The 26,478-nt window shown below is 37.8% G+C and overlaps 1 protein-coding gene across 6 annotated transcripts in view; it reads left to right on the forward strand.

Annotated features, from left to right (window-relative positions):
• Nucleotides 1-26,478, forward strand: part of LOC105232894 (inhibitory POU protein) — a 109,080-nt gene that overhangs the window by 82,083 nt on the left and 519 nt on the right. Inside the window, exons 4-8 of one of the 6 annotated variants that reach the window (XM_049454660.1) lie at nucleotides 17,328-17,505; nucleotides 17,560-17,697; nucleotides 17,753-17,984; nucleotides 20,490-20,733; nucleotides 20,815-20,947. In XM_049454660.1, coding sequence (XP_049310617.1) covers nucleotides 17,328-17,505; nucleotides 17,560-17,697; nucleotides 17,753-17,984; nucleotides 20,490-20,628 — 687 coding nt within the window. In that variant the 3' untranslated portion in view covers nucleotides 20,629-20,733; nucleotides 20,815-20,947. Of the gene's footprint in view, nucleotides 1-17,327; nucleotides 17,506-17,559; nucleotides 17,698-17,752; nucleotides 17,985-20,489; nucleotides 20,948-21,288 lie in introns of those variants that run through there. The other 5 variants (XM_049454659.1, XM_029553243.2, XM_011214785.4 and 2 more) reach the window with 5 other exon arrangements.

The following is a 26,478-nucleotide window of genomic DNA, read 5'->3' on the forward strand; positions in this document are numbered from 1 at the left end:
AGAGTTTTGACAGTTCCACATCTATTGTGACCTAAAAATACGATCCAAAGCAATGTGGAATTTAAAAACTATTGTGAATTGAAAACACATTACGATCCGTTCGCTATCGTATGTCATAATGCCAATCGCCACATACGATTGACGTATCACATAATTTTCTTTCGTACGTTTGCCGATCCGTGCACGGATGTAACGATTCGATCCCAGATTATTCAATTTGGAAAGCTGTAAAAAATGTTAAGAAACCAATATTGTCGAATGCATCGCTCAGAAAACCAAACAGATCCTGGGCTCTCGAAGTTGAAAATACCATTAAAAGTAGATTTAAACCTAAAAAGGCTCCCGGCTTCGAATTGGGGACTGCAATGTATTAAAAAATTCAACGCGAAAAGCAATAACAAAGCATACGATGATAATAAACGCTTGCTTAAATCTCAGTTACATAGCACTGTCATGGAAGGTATCTAATCTAGTACAAAAACCTAGAAAAAGGCGCACATGAAGCCTCGTCATATCGTCGAATCTCACTGTTGCCTATTTTGTCCAAACTACTTGAAGCTGTAATCATAAGGAGACTTCAGAACATAATTGAAGAAAAGGGGCCAGTTCATCAATTTGGATTTAGATCCCAACATTCCACAATCGATCAAGGTCATCGAATAACGGGCATAATCAAAAATGCAATGGAAAAAAAGCACAATTGCACAACTGTTTTTCTTGACGTATCTAAGGCGTTCGATTGAGTGTGGCACCATGGCTTACTTCATAAATTAAGAAATCTAGTTGACTCTTACCTGAGCAGCCGCTACTTCAGAATCAAGCAGGGACAATCATATACCACATTCTTCTTCTTCTTAATTGGCGTAGACACCGCTTATGCGATTGTAGCCGAGTCAACAACAGCGCACCAGTCACTTCTTCTCTTCGCTACGTGGCGCCAGTTGGATATTCCAAGCGAAGCCAGGTCCTTCTCCACTTGGTCCTTCCAACGGAGTGGAGGTCTTCCTCTTCCTCTGCTTCCCGCGGCGGGTACTGCGTCGAATACTTTCAGAGCTGGAGTGTTTTCATCCATCCGGACAACATGACCTATGAAGCTGAACTATGTCAATGTCGTCGTATATCTCGTACAGCTCATCGTTCCATCGAATGCGATATTCGCCGTGGCCAACGCGCAAAGGACCATAAATCTTTCGTAGAACTTTTCTCTCGAAAACTCGCAACATCGACTCATCTGTTGTTGACATCGTCCAGGCCTCTGCACCATATAGCAGGACGGGAATTATGAGTGACTTATAGAGTTTGGTTTTTGTTTGTCGAGAGAGGACTTTGCTTCTCAATTGCCTACTTAGTCCGAAGTAGCACCTGTTGGCAAGAGTTATCCTGCGTTGGATTTCTAGGCTAACATTGTTGGTGGTGTTTACGCTGGTTCCAAGATAGACGAAATTATCTACAACTTCAAAGTTATGACTGTCAAAAGTGGCGTGAGTGTCAAGTCGGGAGTGCGCCGACTGTTTCTTTGATGACAGGAGATATTTCGTCTTGCCCTCGTTCACTGCCAGACCCATTTCTTTTGCTTCCTTGTCCAGTCTGGAGAAAGCAGAACTAACGGCGCGGGTGTTGAGGCCGATGACATCAATATCATCGGCATACGCCAGCAGCTGTACACTCTTATGAAAGATTGTATCTGGTCGATTAATTTCTGCAGCTCGAACTATTTTCTCCAGAAGCAGGTTGAAAAAGTCGCACGATAGGGAATCGCCTTGTCTGAAACCTCGTTTGGTATCGAACGGCTCGGAGAGGTCCTTCCCGATCCTGACGGAGCTTTTCGTGTTGCTCAACGTCAGTTTACACAGCCGTATTAGTTTTGCGGGGATACCAAATTCAGACATCGCGGCATAAAGGCAGCTCCTTTTCGTGCTGTCGAAAGCAGCTTTGAAATCGACGAATAGGTGGTGAGTATGGATTCTCCTTTCACGGGTCTTTTCCAAGATTTGGCGCATGGTGAATATCTGGTCGGTTGTTGATTTACCAGGTCTGAAGCCACACTGATAAGATCCAATCAGTTTGTTGACGGTGGGCGTTAATCTTTCACACAATATGCGATGTTGAGGAGGCTTATCCCACGGTAGTTGGCGCAGATTGTGGGGTCTCCTTTTTTATGGATTGGGCAGAGCACACTTAGATTCCAATCGTTGGGCATGCTTTCGTCCGACCATATTTTACAAAGAAGTTGATGCATGCTCCTTATCAGTTCTTCGCCGCCGTGTTTGAAAAGCTCGGCCGACAATCCATCGGCCCCTGCCGCTTTGTTGTTTTTCAGGCGGGCAATTGCTATTCGAACTTCTTCATGATCGGGCAATGGAGCGTCTGCTCCATCGTCATCGATTGGGGTATCGGGTTCGCCTTCTCCTGGTGTTGTGCATTCACTGCCATTCAGCAGGCTGGAAAAGTGTTCCCTCCATAATTTAAGTATGATCTGGGCATCGGTGGCTAGATCACCTTGGGGGGTTCTACAGGAGTATGCTCCGGTCTTGAAACCTTGTGTAAGCCGCCGCATCTTTTCATAGAATTTTCGAGCATAACCCCTGTCGGCCAGCTTATCGAGCTGTTCGTACTCACGCATTTCGGCCTTTTTCTTCTTCTGTCTGCAAATTCGTCTTGCTTCCCTCTTCAACTCTCGGTATCTATCCCATCCCGCACGTGTTGTGGTCGATCGTAACGTTGCGAGGTAGGCAGCCTGTTTTCTCTCCGCTGCGACACGGCACTCGTCGTCGTACCAGCTGTTCTTTTGCACTTTCCGAAAACCAATGGTTTCGGTTGCAGCTGTACGTAAGGAGTTTGAAATGCCGTCCCACAGTTCTCTTATACCGAGTTGTTGACGAGTGCTCTCAGAGAGCAGGAGTGCAAGCCGAGAATCGTTCGGCTGTCTGTTGTGATTGCAGCTTCTCGACGTCGAACCTTCCTTGTGTTTGTTGGCGTGCGTTTTTTGCTGCACAGAGGCGGGTGCGAATCTTGGCTGCAACAAGATAATGGTCCGAGTCGATGTTAGGACCTCGGAGCGCACGCACATCTAAAACACTGAAGACGTGTCTTCCGTCTATCACAACATGATCGATCTGGTTGGTAGTTTTTCGATCCGGAAACAGCCAGGTAGCTTGATGGATCTTCTTATGCTGGAATCTAGTACTACAGATAACCATATTTCGGGCCCCGGCGAAGTCGATAAGCCTCAACCCATTTGGGGATGTTTCCTCGTGGAGGCTGAATTTACCGACCGTAGTACCAAAGATACCTTCTTTGCCCACCCTGGCGTTGAAGTCGCCAAGCACGATTTTTACATCGTGACGGGGGCATCTCACATAAGTGCGCTCCAAGCACTCATAAAAGGCATCTTTGGTCACATCGCCCTTCTCTTCCGTCGGGGCGTGGGCGCAAATCAGCGATATGTTGAAGAACCTCGCTTTGATGCGGATTGTGGCTAGACGCTCATTCACCGCAGTGAATGATAGTACTCGGCGACGGAGTCTCTCTCCCACCACGAATCTCACACCAAACCTGCGCTCCTTAATATGGCCACTGTAGTAAATGTCACAAGGACCTACTCGTCTCTGTCCTTGTCCCGTCCATCGCATTTCTTGGACGGCGGTGATGTCAGCCTTTGTTTTCACGAGGACATCAATCAGCTGGGCAGTGGCACCTTCCCAGTTAAGTGACTCATCCGAGGCTGGTTACAACTATTCACCGGGGGTGTTTTTTTACGTGGCGGATCCCAAACCCAGCGCACAACCCTATGCAGGGGATGTTTCGCCTTCTCACTTTAGCTCGCCTTCAAACGGATGTTCTTAGACTACCCAGAGGATACTTGGTCAAAGACTGGAAGTCGTGAGCTGCTTGAGTCATATGTAAAAGAATCGTTTCTGGCCACTCCCAAGTGAATGGCAGTCAGAGAACTTTCCTCACTTGCGTGAACTTCTACACATGACTCCATCCTCCATACCACATTGCAGCCAATAAAAACAGGTGTACCCCAAGGAAGTGTCCTGTGACCACTCTTATACATTTTGTTTACTAGCGACATGCCTACGCCGCCAAACTTCACAATTGCCATATTCTGCGAAAAAATTGGTTACAAAATCATGTAAACAAGCCCGACAACTAGGAGAGACTAGAAATAGCAGGCACAAACTGCAAAAGGACAACATTTCGTCTCTATTAAGAATCTAAGAAAATAACAAATATAATATTTAGTTATTAAATTTAGTTTGAAAAAGAAAAAAGCTTATTATTACAGTTTTTATTGTTTCACTTCATAAATTGAGAAAACTATTGCTTGTTAGTTTACATTTGTCCCCATCACTTAATTACGTAAGACTGAATTTGATACGTCGATCTTAATGCAAATGATGTTGTTCCTCAACGTCAGCTTACACAGCAGTATGAGTTTTGCGGGGATTCCAAATTCAGACATCGCGGCATGCTGTCAAAGGCAACTTTGAAATCGACGAAGAGGTGGTGTGTTTATTCTCTTTTCACGGGTATTTTCCAAGATTTGGCGATGGTGAATATCTGGTCAGTTGTTGATTTGACAGGTCTAAAGCCACACTGATAAGGTTCAATCAGTTTGTTGACGGTAGGCTTTAATCTTTAACACAGTACGCTCGAATAAACCTTATACGCGATGTTGGGGAGGCTTAATTGTGGGTTCTCCCTTTCTGTGGATTGGGCAGAGCACACTTAAATTCCAATCGTTGGGCATGCGTTCATCCGACCTTATTTTACAAAGAAGCTGATGCATGTACCTTATTAGTTCTTCGCCAGCATGTTTGAATAGCTCGGTCGGCAAGCCATCGGTCCCGCCACTTTGTTGTTCTTCAGAAGGGTAATTGCTATTCGAACTTCTTCATAGTCGGGCAATGGAACGTCCGCTCCATCGTCATCGGTTGGGGAAGCGGGTTCGCCTTCTCCTGGCATTATACTTTCACTGCCATTCAGCAGGCTGGAGAAGTGTTCCCTCTATAATTTAGTATGCTCTGGGCATCGGTCACTAGATCACCTTTAGGTTTTCTACAATGCTTCTAACTCACCTTCTGTTTCAGCCGCATTTTTCGAGCATTACCCCTGTCGACCAGCTTGTCAAGCCCTTCATACTCGCGCAATCACGCATTTCGGCCTTTTTGTCTGCAAATGTGTATCGCTTCCCTCTTCAACTCTTGGTATCTATCCCATCTAGCACGTGTTGCCGATTGTGACGTTACGAGGTAGGCAGTCTGTTTTCTATCCGACACGGCACTCCTCGTCGTACCAACTGTTGTTTGTTGTCGTTTTCGGAAAACCAATCGTTTCGGTTGCAGCTGTACGTAAGGAGTTTGAAATGCCGTCCCACAGTTCCCTTATACCGAGTTGTTGATGAGTGCTCTCAGAGAGCAGGAGTGCAAGCCGAGCAGAAAATCGTTCTGCTCTCTGTTGTGATTGCAGCTTCTTGACGTCGAACCTTCCTTGTGTTTGTTGACGTGCGATTTTGCTGCACAGAGGCGAGTGCGAATCTTGGCTGCAACCAGATAGTGGTCTGAGTCGATGTTAGGACCTCGGAGCATACGCACGTCTAGAACACTGGAGACGTGTTTTCCATCTATCTTAACATAATCGGTCAGGTTGGTGACTTTTCGAGACCGCTAGGTACCTTGATGTATTTTCTTGTGCTGGAATCTACTATTTCAAGTAACCATACTTCGTCATTTCTGATTGGAAGTCATTCACGATTTCGTCGAACTATCAATTTTGAATTCTTTCGCAAAATTTTAAAAATAAATTTTATTAACACCTAAGGCTATTTCCCCACCTTCGATCCGTAGAAGATGCAATATTATGAAATATTACACCCAAACTAATAAATATGTAAATGTCAAGTAAGGTTCAAATAAATTATTTTCCTATCCTGTAGATCTGAAGATGGCATAATTCAAAAGCACTATTCGTGCAAAGTTTTATCCCGTTTATTAATTGTTTCTTGATATGTACACCCGAAAATTAAAGAATTAAAATTGTGTTGTATGGGAGGATGTGACAAAGGAATGTAAGAAGAAGGTTGAAATTTGGTTGAAATCGGTCGGGTGGGTTGGGATATACAGTACCCCGCCAACTCATTAGAAAAACGGACAATTATTCATATAATTTTGCGTTCAGTATCAAATAAACCGAAAATTATTACAATATGCGAATGCAATTTTTTGTTTAATATTTATTTGAAATATCTTCTATTCATAAAATTAAGAAAAATTTATTTTTGTTAACAGCCTTCACTATTTGAGGCATACCATTCAAACAAATATTATTATTATTTTTAAATCTGGATCATTTAGACACACATCCTTTATGTTATCTTTGAGTGGGGCTATTGTGGAATTTCTTCGGGAATATATCTTTGATTTAAGGAACGTCCAACAGCTTTCGGTGGGGCTTAGGTCGGGTGAATTGTCCGCCTAAGGTAACATATTGATATCCAAGTTGTGAAGGACATCAGTCGTTCGTCGGGAGATGTGGCAGGGCACCTCTGCGTGCATATAAGTGTACTGGGCTGCTGAAGGGTTCAGTGTTGCCAAATATGGTACAAAACCATCTTGAAGTACAATGGTGTACTGCTCAATAGTCATCGTTTCCTCAACAAAATAAATTGGTCCAGAACCTTCCACCAATATGCAGCTCTAAATCATTACATTGGGGGATATTTCACCGTTTTTTGAATGCAGTTCTCCTCATAACGTTCACACGGTCTACGTCGCACAAATTGAATGGTTTCTGTCACTGCTTCTAGCCGGCCTTAGTCGCTAAAGTTAATCTTTGTTAAGGAGAAAATCATGTTAAATAGGAGCGTAATTTTGAATGGGGGACTTTCATAACTTTTTAAGTTTACCTTGTTTCAAGCCACCTTCGTGCAGTTCTGATGGAGTTTGACCCTTACTACTCGTTGATTTTTCATTCGCTTGGTCAATTTTGATTTCTATGCTGTATGGCGGTTTTTAGGTTTTTTTCTGAAAAAATGCGTTCAACTGTTCTTTGCGATATTTCTACATGGGCATCATTTAGCTTCTTTTAATTTCTCTAGCTGGTTTGCTGCGCGATTACAGAGCGAAGTTCATTACTTTACGTTGAATGCGCTCAGACGTTTTCCCATTTTGGGTAGCATTTTTCGCATACTTGTGCGACCAACGGTACAATGTTTGAATGTGTGCACAATTTTCGTTACTCGAGTACAGTAGCTTCACTTACTCCAATTTTTTTATTTTTTTTCTGTAGGAAGTACTTTTATCTTTTAAAAGTGCAGCAATCGCACTTTGGGTTTTCTTTGAAATGTCCGATTTTTTTACCTATTTCCTAAAAAGTATATTTTTCATTGTTTGTATTATAAAGCTTCAGAAAACTTTAAAAAATACTAACTTAACAAATGAAACCCTGGAATCTATGAAATAAAAGTTAAACGCTTATGAAAAAATTCGATTTCTTCCATTACGCCATACAATTTACCTCTGATGAGCCAGAAATCACAAATACTAATTTCAAGTGAAGTAAACATTTCAATATGATTTCGTATTTAAGTTCCGCTAATTGTAACGGAATATTTATTTTATATTTGACACCGAGTAAAATGCAGTACACAGCCTACTTAATACTTAGGCAGTGGAAAAAATTCAAATTATTCGCCTAGCAAGCTTCCCCAGTACGTTATTCGTAAGTTTTTATATTTATTTACCATGTTTCTAATGGGTTGGCGGGGTACTGTATGTGATTTCACCTCAAAGTGAGCGGTGCCGCACTCATCATCCAATTTTTACCCTGGCTCCTATAAAGCCCTCTCATACCATCTCGGTTATAAAATTGTATGTCTCTGCACACCACATGGAATTGTTTTTAACTATACAATGCAATACATGTGTGTGCGTGTGTTATCGTATTGTTTATTAACCAAAGTAAATATATTTTTATTGTTGTAAATTTGAGTGCATGCATATCGCATATAAATGCATATATTTTTATGTGTTTATTTATGTATGTCGATATTTAATATTAGTGGACTTTGTTTGGGTTCAGTATTACAAGTCTTCATTTGGCTCTTCATCAGGGGGATCCAATGTTGTATCTGTTACAACATAACCAGTCTCCCTAATTCCCCCGAAGTGAGGAGTCTTTCGGAGAATAAAACGTCTCTTAAAGTCTTCTTTTCCTTCGTTTATTAAGGAGGTGCTTGCTTTAACCTCCTTTTTCGTTTTGTCCCTTTTATTTTTTTCTAAATTGTCGCTCCTCGACTCTTTTTGTTCTTCTGCTTTTTTCGTTTCTGCCAGGTTGCATGGTTTTTGGTCGCATTTAGTTGTCGACTTGTTGTCAGCTACCATTAAGTCGTATTCTTCCGTTGTGACTTTAACTTCAACCTCTCTTTCTACAACATATTTTATCTCATCTTTTCCATTCTCCTCAATTTCCAAAGTAGACATTTCATTATTCACATCATTAAATGTGCATTGCTCCAGAAATTTTTAAAGTATGAAAAGTGAACCTTCTGAATATATGATGGTTTTTTTTTTGAGAAACGAAAATTAGTTGGTGAAATTTTAGTTTGAATGAAAAAACGAAAATTCCTATGTAAAATGTATGGGAACCTAAAAAAACAAATAGCGACCCCTTAGAGATATGCTACAGCGCCTGGCTTGAGGGAGGATTATTTGTTTGTCAATCACTAACATTTGAGAGGGTAAGAGTTGAAAAAAAATTCAACAATTTTTTTGAAGCATGTATGTATATACATGCACATATATATATATATAACCCTATATCTATCTTAGTTTGTTTTAGATGATACAAACAACCGTTTGGTAAACAAAACTATTCTCCTCTGTAGCAACGTGTTCCAAGAGTATAACAGCCGAATTAATATAGAAAAATTAAAAAAAAAATGTTTGTAATAATTCATAAATATTTATAAATAAAATAAACATAATTCATCATAAAAAAGAACGGTTAACAAAATTATACAGTTCTTTGAAATTTAATATAGATTCTTATCCGAAAGTTATTTGATAAACCTGGGAAAGACTTCAGTCTTCTTTATAAAATTTTTGAAAAAGTGTTACTCTCAAAGATATCTCATTTCTTCCACGAAAATAATATAATACCAACGCACAAATTCTGGTTTCGAGAATAACATAGCAAGATATAGCAAGTAAATAGAATTACTAGAGAACAGGCGTTTGATAAGGTGTGGCATGAAGGCCTTTTTATAAGATTAAAAACATTCTACCTTTAGAATTGTATAAAACATTCGAGTCTTATTTAATAATATACAATCTATGGTTAAAGTAGAAGATTTCATATCTGATGAACAGCAGATAAGGGCTGGTGTACTACAGGGCAGTGTTTTAGGTCTAACTCTATACATCATATTCCAACAGCTAATAATGTATTGACATCAACTTTTGCGGATGACATAACTTTCGTGAACCGTAACAAATGCCATATACAGATAACAGCATCAAGAATATTAGCTGACTACTACTCTACTAAAATAACTTGCATGAAGATAAGAGCAGAAAATTTAAATTTAAATAAAAACTCTAAATTTAGTGCAGACAAAGAGTGTATTTATATAATGCAGTCATAAAGCCGATTGGATGTATGGCATTTAATTGTGGGGTACGATCTGTGCAACTAATATTGATATACTCACATACTACAAAGGTTCCAATCGAAAATGCTTAGAACAATCACTTGTTCACCGTGGTACAAGCATAATTAAAACATCCGTAAAGACCTTGGTATTCCTATGGTAAAGAAAGAAGTAGAAGATAGCAGAATTTAATATATACCTAAACTACTCTTTGAGATTCCTGCTATAAAAAACGCCATAAAAGAAGAAATATGACTAAAAAGCAAGGTATCACCAAAACAGCTCAATCATTTGCTTAAGCAATAATTTTTAAATAGATTTAAGGTTTTGTAACTTATTGTTAGGCTTTTAAAACAAAAAGCAGATCCAATAAATAAAGAAATATTGCAAAGAAAAAAGTTCTTGCATGCTGACTTATAAGTTCATACATATTCAAATATAATAAAGGTTAAAATACCCCCTGCAAATGGTCTGAATTTTTATTTTACGACCAATAAAAAACTGGTACATTTATTATCCATTTTTCCTAAGTTATTTAATTTCAAGTATTTACAACTATATTTTCAAAGTAAGGAAGAGGTATTTTCGGTGTAAGCGAATATTAAATCTTAATTTTTTTAGTGTATTACAGTCAGATTTTGTGTCTAACTCACACAGACACATACATACAGTGTCGAACAAAACATATTGGACTAGTCGGATTTTTTTGTGATAAGGGTCGAAAATCCTGTTATTTTCTGATGATTTTGCATTCTCTCCGCAATTTAAACAACGACATAAAAAATCAGCATCGTTTTAGTTTAAACAAGTTTCTTTATATAAAAAGTTGTGGCGTGATTAAAATTCTATTTATTTCGAAGAAATTAATAACAAAAAGTGACCATGGCTAGAAACAAACATTTAATTCTATTAAAACAATTAATTAGTAAAGACTACATGAATGAATTATCACAAAAGGACATTTGTAACAAATTTTATATCAACAAATCCACAGTGACCTTCATTATGAAGAAATTTAGGGACAGTGGATCTGTGAAAACTAGCCATCGTGGAAGACGACCCATAGCTAGATCACGACATCATTATTCAAAAAAAGAGAACTAAAATAGTTTCCTGATATGTCGGCAGCGATCTGGGTTAAAGCTTTAAATTTGAAAGTTCAAGCCGTACTGTAAAAAGAAGAGCATGTGCAGGGGGGGGGCTAACAAGTTATGGGGCAGCTTTTTATATCAAGAAAAATCGACCAAGAAAATTACAATTTGCTCGGGAACACATCAACTGATCAGTGAAACAATGGAAAACAATACTTTTCTCTGATGAATCAAAATTTAATTTGAAAAATTCAGACGGAATGTGAAGAGTCTGCCAACAAAAAAAAGAGGTCAGATCCCCCATACTGCCAAGGCTCGGTTAAGCATCTTGGAGGTGGCAATATGGTATGAGGATGTTTTTCCTACTAGCTAGGCGTTGAACATCTTCATCGAATCAATTACAATATGAATCGATTGATATACAATGATATCCTTGAGAACGTAATGCTTCCCCATGCCGAGTGGAATATGCCGCTTTCATAGTCGTTTCAACCCGACACGACCCAAAGCACACGTCGAAACCAATGGCGAATCGGTTCGTAGCTCAAAATATTAATGTCCTAAAGTGGCAAGCTCAATCGCCGGATCTCAATCCTTTTGAGAATCTTTAGTATATAACAAATAAAAGGATAGACAGAGAAGGAGTGAATGGAGATAAAAACAAATTGTTTGAAGCTGGTTAAGCATTCCACAAGTAGTTATTAACAATATTATAGCTTCTATGCCAAATAGATGCAGTAAAGTAATAAAAAAATATGGTTATGCTATGAAATATTAAATAACAATTATTATTCCAATATTTTTTGTCGCACTGAATATTGAATATGTTTAATATTTTTCGTATAAAATGGCAATGAATCAAATAATTTCTACGGTTTTGTATGTTTTCTTAAAATAAATAGTTATTCTTCAAATTTGAGTGATTTGTTTATATATAAAACTAGCTGACCCCGCAGCCGTTGCCCTGCGTGAATTTATAAAGATTGAAATGAAAAGAAAGTTATATGTATCATTTAATTTTTTTTTTTCAATGTAACGCAGCTGTATAAACAACATTTTTCGGTTTCTGTTCCGGTGTACAGAAAATATGGTTTTCCAACTCGTGAGCACGCTACGGCCGTGTAAAAAACATAGCATTTCCAAATTTGTGCCTCACACTATGCGACTATCTTTAGGTCCTGTTGACTGTCATCTCAACGGAAACGGAATACGTTTCTGAGAAAATGGCAAATCGTTAGAACTCAAAGGAATTCGTAGGATCAAGCACTCTGTCCCTTTGTATTCGATAGGTGCGTCACAATCAGTCGGTTTCCATTACACAGTTTCGGTGCATGAAGATTGGGAAACATAATAACGACGGATTCTACTTTGAGACGCAAATGATGCGGTGGCGTACCAAGCCTGTCCAAAGAATTTAGGAATACCACTGGATAATTCACGGCGTCGTCTTCATAGTCAAGACAATCGGTCGATTTGTATGAGCGCAAGTCTCCCGGAATTTGACTTTGAATCTTCCAGTTGAAGTCAACAACATCGTCATCAACATCATTAAGGAATCTTAGTTACGATAATTTGGCCAATGTCCGAACATTTGTGATGAGTTCATCTTTCGTGAATTGATAAAGGGAAGATGGAATTGATATCGAACCACCGGAAGTATCAACCGAAATTGTACCATTTCCTATCTTTAGCGAAGACGATGTAAAATGTCTTTGACAATGTCGATGTTTATATCGAAAAGTATGCGAACTTCATTTTCATTCCAGTGATTAACGTGTTCCAGCATTTGTAATTGCTGGCTTACTTCTCCAAAACTTGCACACATCGAACCATTCACAGTAAGCAATGACTCAAATAAAGTTGAACCGCGTACATTAATCAATAGCAATCGAAGGTAGAAACAATCGTCGTTTTTCGGGTGGATTGTGTAAATTCGTCCTAATGCATTAGTTGATAAGACACCTGGATGTCAATCTACTGGTTGGCCTTGCTTTCTGCGTATATATTCGACGATGGATTCCATGTATAATATCAAGGTATTTTCGAATAGAGCAATGTTCTCACAAACGCATCACTGACGAAAGTTGAGAAAAAACTCGTCAATGTTAATTTTGTTGCTCTCGATGTTTTCCACTGGCTATACTGTATTCTCTGGGTTGAAATACACTCTTTGGCCATTCTCCAAATTAACTGCGAGACGTACAACAGTCGTTCATGAATTGCAAAAGTAAATATCCTACAAAGCGCTTTATTGCAGTTCACGTATCGACCAGTTGATACTTGCTGATTTCATCGCGTTCAAGACCAATAACCGCCATGTTGCTTGCTTTAGTGACTTACTTACAAACGTATTTTATCGATTACACCAAACTGCAATACTCAACATTGACATGACTTTTGAATGTGAATTAGACAACAGTGGCGAATATGGTATGATCCATGTGTTGTCAACTTCGATACTCGCGCCTCTAAATTGAATGCTAAATGTTCTGCCATTGTCGTCTGGTGAGCGACGCCGATAGAGTGGATATCCATCATTTCTAGTTTGTGTTTCCGAAAGAAAAGTACGTGGATACTGTTTCGTGTATTTATTGACAGACATATAAACCGAAGTGGGGTTGTGCTGTCCGCAAGGTCCATGAACCTTATTGGTTTTCATCACTTCGTATAATACTGGATTTTTCTTTGCATCAGGAATTGCCGCATTATTGAATGATTTCATCAATTTGATCTGGTGTAACCACCTTCCACCATCCAAAGAAGAATGTGTGCGTGCGGCAAACCTCTCTTTTGCCACTCAACAGAGTACATCAAGCATCTAACAGCGCCATATATGCGTTGCTTCAAGATAATGCCCATCAAAGCTGTTGCTTGAAAATTCTTGCTGTGACATCGTGAAGATCGTTTTCTGATTGATCGCGACCCATAATACCGCACGTATGTCAACGCATCATGGGAGTACTCGTTCATGTGCCTTGCCTGCTAATGTATGTTGATGCCAAAAAGAACACCGACCGATATTAGCAATCAATCTGTAATTGATCACTTTGTGTGAAAAACACATAACATTTTCACTGAATAATTTTCAAAAATTTTTGAAGCAAACGCCAAATTTGAAAGATTTAAATAATTGAAAAATAAAATAAAACAAGTAAGGAAGGGCTAAGTTCGGGTGTCACCGAACATTTTATACTCTCGCATGATAAAGTGATAATCGAGATTTCATTATCCGTCATTTACATATTTTTTTATTTTGCTGTAAAATTAATTAGAATTAAATTCTGAGAGATTTACCGATATTTTCGGTGAAAAATTAGGTTAGGTTAGGTTGAGTTCTTCGTGTTCGATATAAGGGACCTTGAAAAGTTATACATATGTATGTGTAAAGTTTTATTCCGCTATCATCATTTGTTCCTAATGTGTATATTATAAAGAGAAGGCATCGGATGGAATTCAAAATAGCGTTATATTGGAAGAAGGCGTGGTTGTGAACCGATTTCACCCACATTTCGTACATGTCATCAGGGTGTTAAGGAAATATTATATACGGAATTTCATTGAAATCGGTCTTGTAGTTCCTGAGATATGGTTTTTGGTCCATAAGTGGGCGACGCCACGCCCATTTTCAATTTTTAAAAAAAGCCTGGGTGCAGCTTCCTTCTGCCATTTCTTCCGTAAAATTTTGTGTTTCTGACGTTTTTTGTTAGTCGGTTAACGCACTTTTAGTGATTTTCAACATAACCTTTGTATGGGAGGTGGGCGTGGTTATTATCCGATTTCTTCCATTTTTGAACTGTATATGGAGATGCCTGAAGGAAACGATTCTGTAGAGTTTGGTTGACATAGCTATAGTAGTTTTCGAGATATGTACAAAAAACTTAGTAGGGGGCGGGCCACGCCCACTTTTCCAAAAAACTACGTCCAAATATGCCCCTTCCTAATGTGATCCTTTGTGCCAAATTTGATTTTAATATCTTTATTTATGGCTTAGTTATGACACTTTATAGGTTTTCGGTTTCCGCCATTTTGTGGGCGTGGCAGTGGGCCGATTTTGCCCATCTTCGAACTTAACCTTCTTATGGAGCCAAGAAATACGTGTTCCAAGTTTCATCATGATATCTCAATTTTTACTCAAGTTACAGCTTGCACGGACGGACAGACGGACGGACGGACGGACAGACAGACATCCGGATTTCAACTCTACTCGTCACCCTGATCACTTTGGTATATATAACCCTATATCTGACTCTTTTAGTTTTAGGACTTACAAACAACCGTTATGTGAACAAAACTATAATACTCTCTTTAGCAACTTTGTTGCGAGAGTATAAAAATTGAATAATAAAATTTGTATGGAAAAAATGAACTTTTTGGAATTGTCCAATTTTCCGACTTTTCCTCACGAAAAGCATACAGGGTTTTTTATTTCTAAACCTTCCCCGATCCACACAGAACATTCTCTGAAAATTTCATCAAGATTGGTTCAGTCGTTCTCTCAGGGTTACTAATAAACAAACATTCATTCGTTTGTATGGGAGAAAGAAAAGGGCTGGTTTTAGGGGTTTTCCGGCAATTATTCGATTTTTTTTCTCCGCATAAACCATCCCTGAACCTCAACGAACATTTTAAAAAAAGAATTGTCAAATTTGGTTCAGTCGTATGAAAGTGATGCGCGTACATACATTTTGGCGATTCATTTTTATTTATATACATAGATGATAGATGATAATTGCGAGAATAGGAGATGATAATGTAAAACGTTGATTTGAGTGCAATATGTTTTGTCCGACACTGTATAAGTATGTGTATTTCAGGTAAAATTCAGAGTTTAACCACATTGTATTTATAAAACTGTGTGTACTTAATTGTATTAACATATCGTAAATTTTGACTACTACAAAAAGTTGAAATTCTGATTGGGGCTAGGGGAAGGTCTTGACGGATTTACTTTTGACATTACCAAGTATACCGAAAAAAATGTTTACAAGCAATTTTAGGAAGATGAGTTATATAAAACGTTTGACAGCATACAATGGGAAAGTATTTGGAAGGCGTTCTGATCTAGAGGAATTCCTTTAATCGAAGTATATGTACCTCAGGGTACTTCATATTAGCGAGCTCTAAGAGTGTATCACATCGACCGTACGTGTTCGCCAGAAGTGCATAGTGTGAAAATTGGGCAATCGGGGTGGCACCGATCACTTTTTGTTGAACTCCCATATCTCCTGACGCGAAAAACCGATTTCGACTAAACTTAGTTCGTGGCAATCTTCTCACATCTCTATGTCACAGCGCGAAAATTGGTGAAATTATACTGCAATTTTAAATTCCATTTGATTCTTTCACTTTCCAATATACAAATCAAGAAAAAATTAATATAACGGCATAAAATTTTGTGCTAATAATTCCTTTAAAGTATGCCACTTGATGACCAAAAATGTCCCAAATCCAACAAAACTGTTCAAGCTCCAAATACCGGAAATGTTCACTCCAGTATCTATAGTTGACATTTGACCGAAAATATCGATCAATGCATAAGATACACAATTCAGAGAGAATCCTTTCCTGGCAATAGTTTCACTGTGTATTAAAAATGGGTTGAATCGGGTTAATACTTACCTGAGCCCCATATACCTAATATAATTATTTTCGAACTTCCGGGTGACTTTATGCTCAATATTTAATTTATATCAGTGAAAATTACAAAGCGTATTTTACTCATAACATTGTAACTCTGTGTATCAAAAATGGGTTCAATCGCGTCAATACTTACTTGAGCCCCCATATACCTAATATAAAGATTTTCGAACTTCGGGGTGACTTTATACTCAATATTTAATTTATCTCAGTGAAAATTACAAAGCGTATTTTACTCATAACATTGCATCTTTGTGCCTAAAATAAATAAAATTGGGTACCTTAATGAATCCCTGGAAATATTTTTTAATAGATAAAATCATCTATACTACCAACTCGCATATACTACACATAATAATTTTCGTTTTTCTAACAAACCTTATGCCGAATATGTTGGTCAGTGTACGAGTTATATATCGTCACCTGAAATGCAAAATAACGCATCATCAAAAAATTCGAAATTGAGTGTCTTATTGATTACGCTTCACTACTTCAAATTACATACATAATATTACATATGATCAATATTTTCAGGTTCTGCGCTCAGATATAAACCAGTTTTAACCAATATTAAAATTTTTTTTCACTCCTGTTCCATTTTATTTCGTGTTTCATTCATGCCACTATAAATTTCCGAAAATGTTGTTACGTTATTTTGCATTTCAGGTGACGATATAGTACCTATATGTGTATATAAAATTTCTTGGATTCCGATTCTGTGTTTGGCCTTAAGGTATAAAACTTAAGGTATTTCCCTGACTTTGATTCCTGCAAGTTGAAAGAGTATAAAATGTTTGATTACAACCGAACTTAACCCTTCCTTACTTCTAAAATAATCTTTCTTAACCGTTTGAAAATTGTAAACGAATTTAACGTTCATTGTTAAAGTAAACTATTAATATTGGTAATTGTGTGAATAAATGGTTTTAATTTTACTTTTTCAGATGCATCATACGATGGATCAATTGGATATGTTGGACCCTACAGGGCCAATGACAACGTTAGCGCCCATGTCAGACACATCATTAACGCCGACTCATCAGCATTTACATGGGTCGTATCATAGTATGAACCATATGATGAGTCATCACCACCCTGGCGGTTTAAGTGGCCACTCTACAAGTAATTCGTGAATATATAACCTCAACGTGTCAGCTTTAAGTTTTATATTTTCAGATCATGGGCATTCTGCAGTACATCATCCTGTTATATCTGCAGCGGTGGCTGCGGCTGGACTTCATCCCGACACTGACACGGATCCTAGAGAATTGGAAGCATTCGCAGAAAGATTTAAACAACGACGAATAAAGTTAGGTAATGGCTGCTTAAATTCTGCTGCTAACATCAACTCAACCCTATTTTGCTGTAGGCGTTACGCAGGCTGATGTAGGTAAAGCTTTAGCAAATCTAAAATTACCAGGAGTTGGGGCGCTTTCTCAAAGTACAATTTGCCGATTTGAAAGTCTTACATTGTCACACAACAATATGATTGCATTGAAACCAATCCTACAGGCATGGCTGGAAGAAGCGGAGGCGCAAGCAAAAAACAAACGAAGAGATCCAGACGCCCCCAGTGTACTTCCAGCTGGTGAAAAGAAAAGGTAGACAACGTTTTGGTTAATGGAAACATTACATTATAACTGACAAGAAATATAAATCAACAACTCTGTACATTAGGTTAGTGTATTAACGCTAAAAAGTCTCGTGTAAACTAAGTTTCTTGTACGTTATTTTCATAAATGTACATACAAGTATGTATGTATGTGGGTATTTTGAATTAGTGAATAGCATAGCAGTACAGAAATCTACTTACAATACATATATATTTTTTTACTTTGGCGCACGGTTTCAGTACTAAAACTAAAAAGTTTGTATCTGGGGTCTGAGGACAGAAAAAAAGTGTTTGATGATTAAATTAAAAAGACTCTTAATAGGCAGCGGAATAAAGAGTAAATCCAAGTTTTATCTATTGTTGAATATTCGTACAAGTATAAGAGTTTATTACAATTTAACGGTTTCAAACACTTCTTAGATTCGGTTGCACGCTCTCACGCATTCCACTTTGCACATTTTCTTTTCATTAACATAATATCTCACACATTCCTTTGATATTCACTGATCACATAACATCATTTATCCTCTACATCGATGCTTACATTGCTTGCATGAAATTAGGAAGCAAGCCTACATAACGCAAGTCGTCAAATAAGAGTGTATTAATATTAATATTCGAGATTCACTTTTTATGTAGTTTCTTCAATATACCAACACTTACGTTACTCAAATGCGATGCGATAACTATGATATTTAAAACAAATCTTTTGAGAGTGTAGTCTAATAATACGATAGCTAACTTTTACGACATGAACTTCTTAGCCTGCTTTGTAGAACATAAAAAGAGATTTTTGACAGTCGTCACATCCTCACTGAAGTAATTTGTAAAGTCATTAACAGTCTATTCGCACAGCGAAATTAATTTAGTACATTAAGATTATAAAAGAACCCAATTTTTGCCTTTCACACAGCTGGCTACTCGATTAACGATAGGCTCGATTAGCGATCAACTGTTATATGCATTATTTTTCTTCTCCTAAGAACTTGGCAAAAAGGAAAACAAATCGCGTTTGAATCCGATTTTGCTTGCATATAGTACAACTAATAATATTCAACTGCATGCCGTGCAATCTAGTTACGATTGTGCACTGGCTTTATTTAAAAATGGAAAGAAAACATTTGCGAAGACAGCAGCTTATTGGATTATTGCAGCAAAAATTTACTCAAAATTAATCAACTATATTATTAGTAAACACAGCCCAATTAGCAGCGAGGAGTACAATAGAGTTAAGAAATAATATAGTAAAATAAGATTTTTATTTCCTAGGTGAATTGATTTACATTAACGCTTTAATTCAGCAAAGACCGGTTAAATGATCAATTAGTTTCTGTGCTAAGAGAATATTAAGGGAAGAGTTCGTTAAGTATCGACATCTTATGGCCTTGACAAACGGAAGCGTTGAACCCTATTAACTACATGATTAATTCGGAAGTTACTACAACTATCTCTGTTCCTAAATTCAAACATAACTTTCAAATATTTGAGGAGTTAGTGGTATTTTCGTTCGCAACATTGTTAAAAACTGACAGCTGAATTCTATTGTGAAGGAAATATAACCAACCTTAACAATTATTTTTTCAAAAACACACTCCACGATGAAATGGAGCTGCTTGAAATTGCTTCAAATATCAATGCTATAAACTGCTTAATTAAGTGCATAAGCAGTTATACATACGTACGAGTATATATGTATGTATGTATATTATTATATGTTGGGGTGTATTTTCTATCACAGGCTAAAAAATTAAATTAGCTAAAAAAAACAAAGAAAGTAAGACCTGTGTTCGGTTGATATCAAACATTATAATTGTTTCCCAAATTCAAGGCATAGCTCTTGTATTAACAGAGACTTTCAATATGAAGCCAATAATTCCACTCCAGAATGTCAGTGAAATTACAATAGATGTTTCAATTTAATTTTATTTAATATATAAGCTTTGGAAGATTTTCCCTCTCTGGCGTTTCTAACAATTTTTATAAGCGGCTTTCACTATTGGCAGTAATAATAACATATTTTTTTATGTAAGCAAACTAATTTTATACCCATTTTGTTTAAAAAACAATAATTTAGTATCAAATAATCTATTATCTTATCTTCTTAGAACTTGTCCTATTCATTATTAAAACATTTGAATGCAATTCTTTTGGAGCTCTCTAGGTTTACTCCATAGTAAATATTATTTTACTAAATATACATATTTGTACTATTAGAAGGAAATTAAAGAAATATTCTAGTCCCAATACATAAAACTATTAAGTATATATATAAGTATACATATGTATATAGGGTGCCCATCTGTTATGAAACCTCTAATATTTTATTTTTTATTTTAAACTGTAATTAATTTGTAAAATAAAATATTGTGTTCATTTGAGAAATGGGCTTTTCAGTATGGCATACGCGGCATTTTAGCGAACCCCACTGTGGGCACCCTGTATACGACATCCTTACATTGGCAAGAAAAGCTTGAAAGTAACCACTTTGTAACAGTAATCTATATCGAGTCTTTTTTCAAGAAAAAGGACTTCCATTGCGGCGCCTGAAAAACGTTCCCTGGAAGCGTACTTTGCCGTTCAACCGAGGCCTTCTGGTGAGAAAATTGCGGCTATCGCTGAGAAATTGGACTTGAAGAAAAACGTGGTGCGTGTCTGGTTCTGCAATCAAAGGCAAAAACAAAAACGTATGAAATTTGCAGCACAACACTGACAAACAAATAATACAGCCACACAATTAGGTATAGTTAGTAGTGTTACTCCATCAATGACTGGGCATGGATCAGCGGGGTTCGGATACTGATAGTCGTTTTTTTCTGGAGACTTTTACCTGTAGATCTGCCACAACATGTAGCCATGATACATATTCCTGGAGAAGAAACATTGCAATCAACAAGCGCAGTTTTGACCAATAATGCAAAATTTAACAGGGTTAATAAAATTCTTTTATTGAAGGTAAGAATTAAAATTACTTTCAATAAAAATTAAGGTATTAAGGTATTTGAAATAAATTTATAAAACAATTATTAATCGGTTTGTAAGTTGTGCAAAAATTATTCAGATATAAACACATGATTTAGTTTGCGCGGTAAAAAACTTTTTGCGCTCCAAACAGAATTGAAAAACTCCGTACAATGAAAATTTTTATTATACTAATTTTTTTTAGTAAAAATAAAATAATTACATTTTAATAGTTACATGATACATGAATCAGAAAAAATATATATAACGTTTATACTTAATATAAATTTGTTATTATAGAAAAAATTATTACCCTCTGTTGCAAAATTATAAAGCCGATCAAATAATGAAAGCTAAAGAGGGAAGCGAGACGCATTTGCAGACAAAAAACGAGAGCACAGCTGCCCGAGAGGGGTAATGTTCGAAAAAATGCGGCGACTTACAAAAAGTTTCAAGACCTGAGCATACTCCCCCCACAACCCCTACAGGTAATCTAGTGACCGATGCCCAGAGCATACTAAAATTATGTAGAGAACACTTCTAAAACCTGCTGAATGGTAGTAAAAGCATAACACCAGAAGATGTCGAACCCGATTCCCCAATCGGTGACGATGGAGCAGACGTTCCATTGCCTGTCCATGAGAAAGTTCGAATAGCAATAGCGAAGCACTGATAACAATATGGTCGGACGAAAGCATGCCCAACGATTGGAATTTAAGTGTGCTCTGCCAATCTATAAAAAGGGCGACCCCACAATCTGCGCCAACTACCGTGGAAAGCCTCTTAAACATCGCGTATAAGGTTCTATAGAGCGTATTGTGTGAAAGATTACAGCCCACCGTCAACAAATTGTTTGGACCTTATCAATGTGACTTTAGACGTGGAAAATCAACAACGGACCAGATATTTGCCAAGCGCCAAGTCTTGGAAAAGACCCGTGAAGAGAGAATCGACACACACCACTTTTTTGTCTATTCAAAACTGATTTTGACAACACGAAAAGGAGCAGCAATTGAGAAGTAAAGTCCTCTCACACACATCACCTCTTTGTCGTTTTTAAAACGGATTTTGACAGCACGAAAAGGAGCAGCAATTGAGAAGTAAAGTCCTCTCTCGACGAACAAAAGCTAAACTCTATAAGCCACTCATTATTCCTGTCCTGTTATATGGTGCAGAGGCATGGACGATGGCAACATCTCATGAGTGGACGTTACGAGTTTTCGAGAGAAAGGTTTTGCGGTAGATTTATGGTCCTTTGCGCATTGGCCACGGCGAATATCGCATTCGATTGAACGGTGAGCTATTTTGCGACATTGACATAGTTCAGCGAATTAAGAGACAGCGTCGTCCCTTTGAATGAAAACACTTCATCACTGAAAGTATTCGACGCAGTAACCGCCCGGAGAAGAAGAAGACGACCTCGACTCCGTTGGAAAGATTGGAGAGGGACCTGGCTGCACTTGGTATCTTGAATTGGCACTAAATTGCTAAAAGAAGAAACGGTTGGCGCGTTGTCGTTAACTCGGCTATAACCGCGTAAACGGTGTCTACGCCATTAAGGAAAAAGTATATGCTAGTACTTCGAAAATATGTTTAATATCACAACTGCACAACTTTACCTAAAGATTAAGAAAGATAATGCATATAATAAGTGCTGCAAAATTATAAAACCGCTACCTACAGCTTTATGTTCTTTAACAAATGAATTCGTGGCCATCGAATCTTTAGTTTGCATACTAATGTATATGCATTGTCCTGTCCAAATATCAAATTTTATTGTTTCAATTCAAGAAAGGAACAAAACCGCTTTGGAGAATCGACTAGTACAAAACTGTAATGCTTATATAATCAATACATATACTTACATACTTACTTGTAGTATAAAAGAAAGTCGATTTTTCTGTCCCTATGTCCCTTTGTATGCTTAAATCTTTAAAACTACGGAACACATTTTGATGCAGTTTGTTTTAATAAATAGAGTGATTGAAGAGGAAGGTTTATATGTATAATAATATCCATTAAATAGTGGAAAATTCTGCTATTTTTGAGTTTTCTAATATAATGTCGTAAATAATTAAATCCGCTAACATTGCAAACGCAGGCTGAACCCTACGAGATTTATAAAAATAATGTACTAAGTATTGTACCCACTGAAAAAGTCTACAGAAAACTCTGCGATGATATACATATGTACATACGTCTATCTCTTATGGACATCCCACAATAACATTTTTTTGTCATTTACTTTTTACGACAAATAATGGCTAATTTTCGGAGCGATTTTAACCAATACAGTATTAATCGTTATCAAATTAAATACCTTAAATACATTGTTGATTTAATATAGATCTATATGACCCTGTACAGCATTTAATTTAAATTAATATTTTCGAAGATATTACATATTTAAAAATTGCGGGAAGCAGCGTTTGCGGCGGTACCGGCCGGCCGGGGTGGCGGGAGCGTGCCTTCAAACGGAAACGATGAAGTATATGCGTACTATTTCAAACCGATCCTTCCTCAAAAATAATACAATTGCTAAATATTTGGTATAGTAGAACAGAACTTTTCGGAAAGTGCAAAAGAACTGCTAGTACGATGAGGAGTGCCGTGTCGCAGCGGAGAGAAAACAGACTGCCTATCTCGCAACGTTAGAATCGTCCACAACACGTGTGGGATGGGATAGATACCGAGAGCTGAAGAGGGAAGCGAGACGCATTTGCAGACAGAAAAATAAAGATGCCGAAATACGTGGGTACGAAGAGCTTGATAAGCTGGCCGACAGGGGTAATGCTCGAAAATTCTACGAAAAATTGCGGCGGCCTACAGAAGGTTTCAAGACCGGAGCATACTCTTGTAGAGCCCCCAAAGGTGATCTAGTCACCGATGCCCAGAGCATACTTAAATTATGGAGGGAACACTTCTCCAGCCTGCTGAATGGCAGTCAACGCACAACGCCAGGAGAAGGCGAACCCGATTCCCCAATCGATGACGATGGAGCAGACGTTCCATAACCCGATCATGAAGAAGTTCGAATAGCAATTGCCCGCCTGAAGAACAACAAAGCGGCAGATGCCAACGGATTGCCGGCCGAGCTATTCAAACACGGCGGCGAAGAACTGATAAGGAGCATGCATCAGCTTCTTTGTAAGATATGGTCGGACGAAAGCATGCCCAACGATTGGAATTTAAGTGTGCTATGCCCAATCCATAAAAAAGGAGACCCCACAATCTGCGCCAACTACCGTGGGATTAGCCTCCTCAACATCGCATATAAGGTTCTATCTAGCGTATTGTGTGAAAGATTAAAGCCCACCGTCAACAAACTGATTGGACCTTATCAGTGTGGCTTTAGACCTAGCAAATCAACAACCGACCAGATATTCACCATGCGCCAAATCTTGGAAAAGACCCGTGAAAGGAGAATCGACACACACCACCTCTTCATCGATTTTAAAGCTGCTTTCGACAGCACGAAAATAAGCTGCCTTTCTGTCGCGATGTCTGAATTTGGTATCCCCGCAAAACTAATACGGCTGTGTGATCTGACGTTGAACAACACTAAAAGCTCCGTCAGAATCGGGAAGGAGATCTCCGAGCTGTTCGATACCAAACGAGGTTTTAGACAAGGCGACTCCCTATCATGCGATTTCTTCAATCTGCTGCTGGAGAAAATTATTCGGGCTGCAGAACTTAATCGAGCAGGTACAATATTTTATAAAAGTGTACAGCTGCTGGCGTATGCCGATGATATTGATATCATTGGCCTCAACACCCGCGCCGTTAGTTCTGCTTTCTCCAGACTGAACAAGGAAGCAACGCAAATGGGTATGGCAGTGAACGAGGGCAAGACGAAATATCTCCTGTCATCAAACAAACAGTCGTCGCACTCGCGACTTGGCTCTCATGTCACTGTTGACAGTCATAACTTTGAAGTTGTAGATAATTTCGTCTATCTTGGAACCAGCGTAAACACCACCAACAATGTCAGCCTGGAAATCCAACGCAGGATTACTCTTGCCAACAGGTGCTACTTCGGACTGAGTAGGCAATTGAAAAGTAAAGTCCTCTCTCGACGAACAAAAGCCAAACTCTATAAGTCGCCCATAATTCCCGTCCTGCTATATGGTGCAGAGGCTTGGACGATGTCAACAACGGATGAGTCGACGTTGCGAGTTTTCAAGAGAAAAGTTCTGCGAAAGATTTATGGTCCTTTGCGCGTTGGCCACGGTGAATATCGCATTCGATGGAACGATGAGCTGTACGAGATATACGACGACATTGACATAGTTCAGCGAATTAAAAGACAGCGGCTACGCTGGCTAGGTCAGGTTGTCCGGGTGGACGAAAACACTCCAGCTCTGAAAGTATTCGGCGCAGTACCCGCCGGGGGAAGCAGAGGAAGAGGAAGACCACCACTTCGTTGGAAGGACCAAGAGGAGAAGGACCTGGCTTCGCTTGGAATATCCATTTGGTGCCACGTACACAATGCAATGGATTATAATTGGATCAGTAATCAGTCGATAAATATTTACCACGTGCATCCCAAAAGACTGATGTCACAACTTTGCCAGCCGACTTTTCGTCTTTCCGCGCTTGAAGACCAGTTCATCACTTTAGTGTGAAATGATAGAGCCGTATTTCTATTGCCACACACCGACGCAAAAATTCGGTTTTATTACGATTAAAGAGCACTCAAACACTCCTCAGAGTCTGCAATTCGCTGTTTTTGTTAGATTATGAACTTGGTAAATGGTAAAGCCTTTACGGGTATTCTAGTTTAATTATAAATTAAAGCGGTACATTTCGAATAATAATAAATTATTATTAAAATTAAATTATTATTTACCAATTTTAATTTAAAGTTACTCAAGTTTAAAAGATTTCATAAAATTCCGCAGAATAGAAACAAACTAGTACAATCTTATAATTGTGAAATGGATGTTCTTTCCTAATTTTTAAAGTTGTACAATTATTTCATCAGCTTAATAATTCTGCAGCAGAGTATTATAGTAATGAAGTAAATTTACTTATACCCATTACACTGTTTAAAATCAAAAATAAAGAATTTAATATCGATTGCAGAAAAGGGACAAGCCCACATTTTATGCAGATGGTTTGAAAATTAAATCCATATATATTTTTTAATAATAGAACGTTTTCTATCTACATATCCAAAATGTTTAATAATAGAGTGGACAAATAAATCAACAATTTCATAACATATTTATTGGAAGGATAATCATATTTAAACATGAATCGAAGTACGGTGGTACGTTGCCTATAATTTCATAGTCATCCGATCTATGGTTTCGTAATAACTGTTAAAATTCCGGATTTCACATATACAAACATTTGTATTTGAACATTAACATATTTGTGGGAGCATTTTAAGTAAATAATTATAAATAAAAACAGATTGTTTCGAAGAATTTTCACATGTACAAACATTTGTATTTGAACATTAAATATTTATTAAAGCATTTTAAGCAAATAATAGTAGTTTTAAAATTTGAATTTTCTTG

Source organism: Bactrocera dorsalis, chromosome 4 (assembly GCF_023373825.1).
Source record: "Bactrocera dorsalis isolate Fly_Bdor chromosome 4, ASM2337382v1, whole genome shotgun sequence".
NCBI classification, from domain to species: domain Eukaryota; kingdom Metazoa; phylum Arthropoda; class Insecta; order Diptera; family Tephritidae; genus Bactrocera; species Bactrocera dorsalis.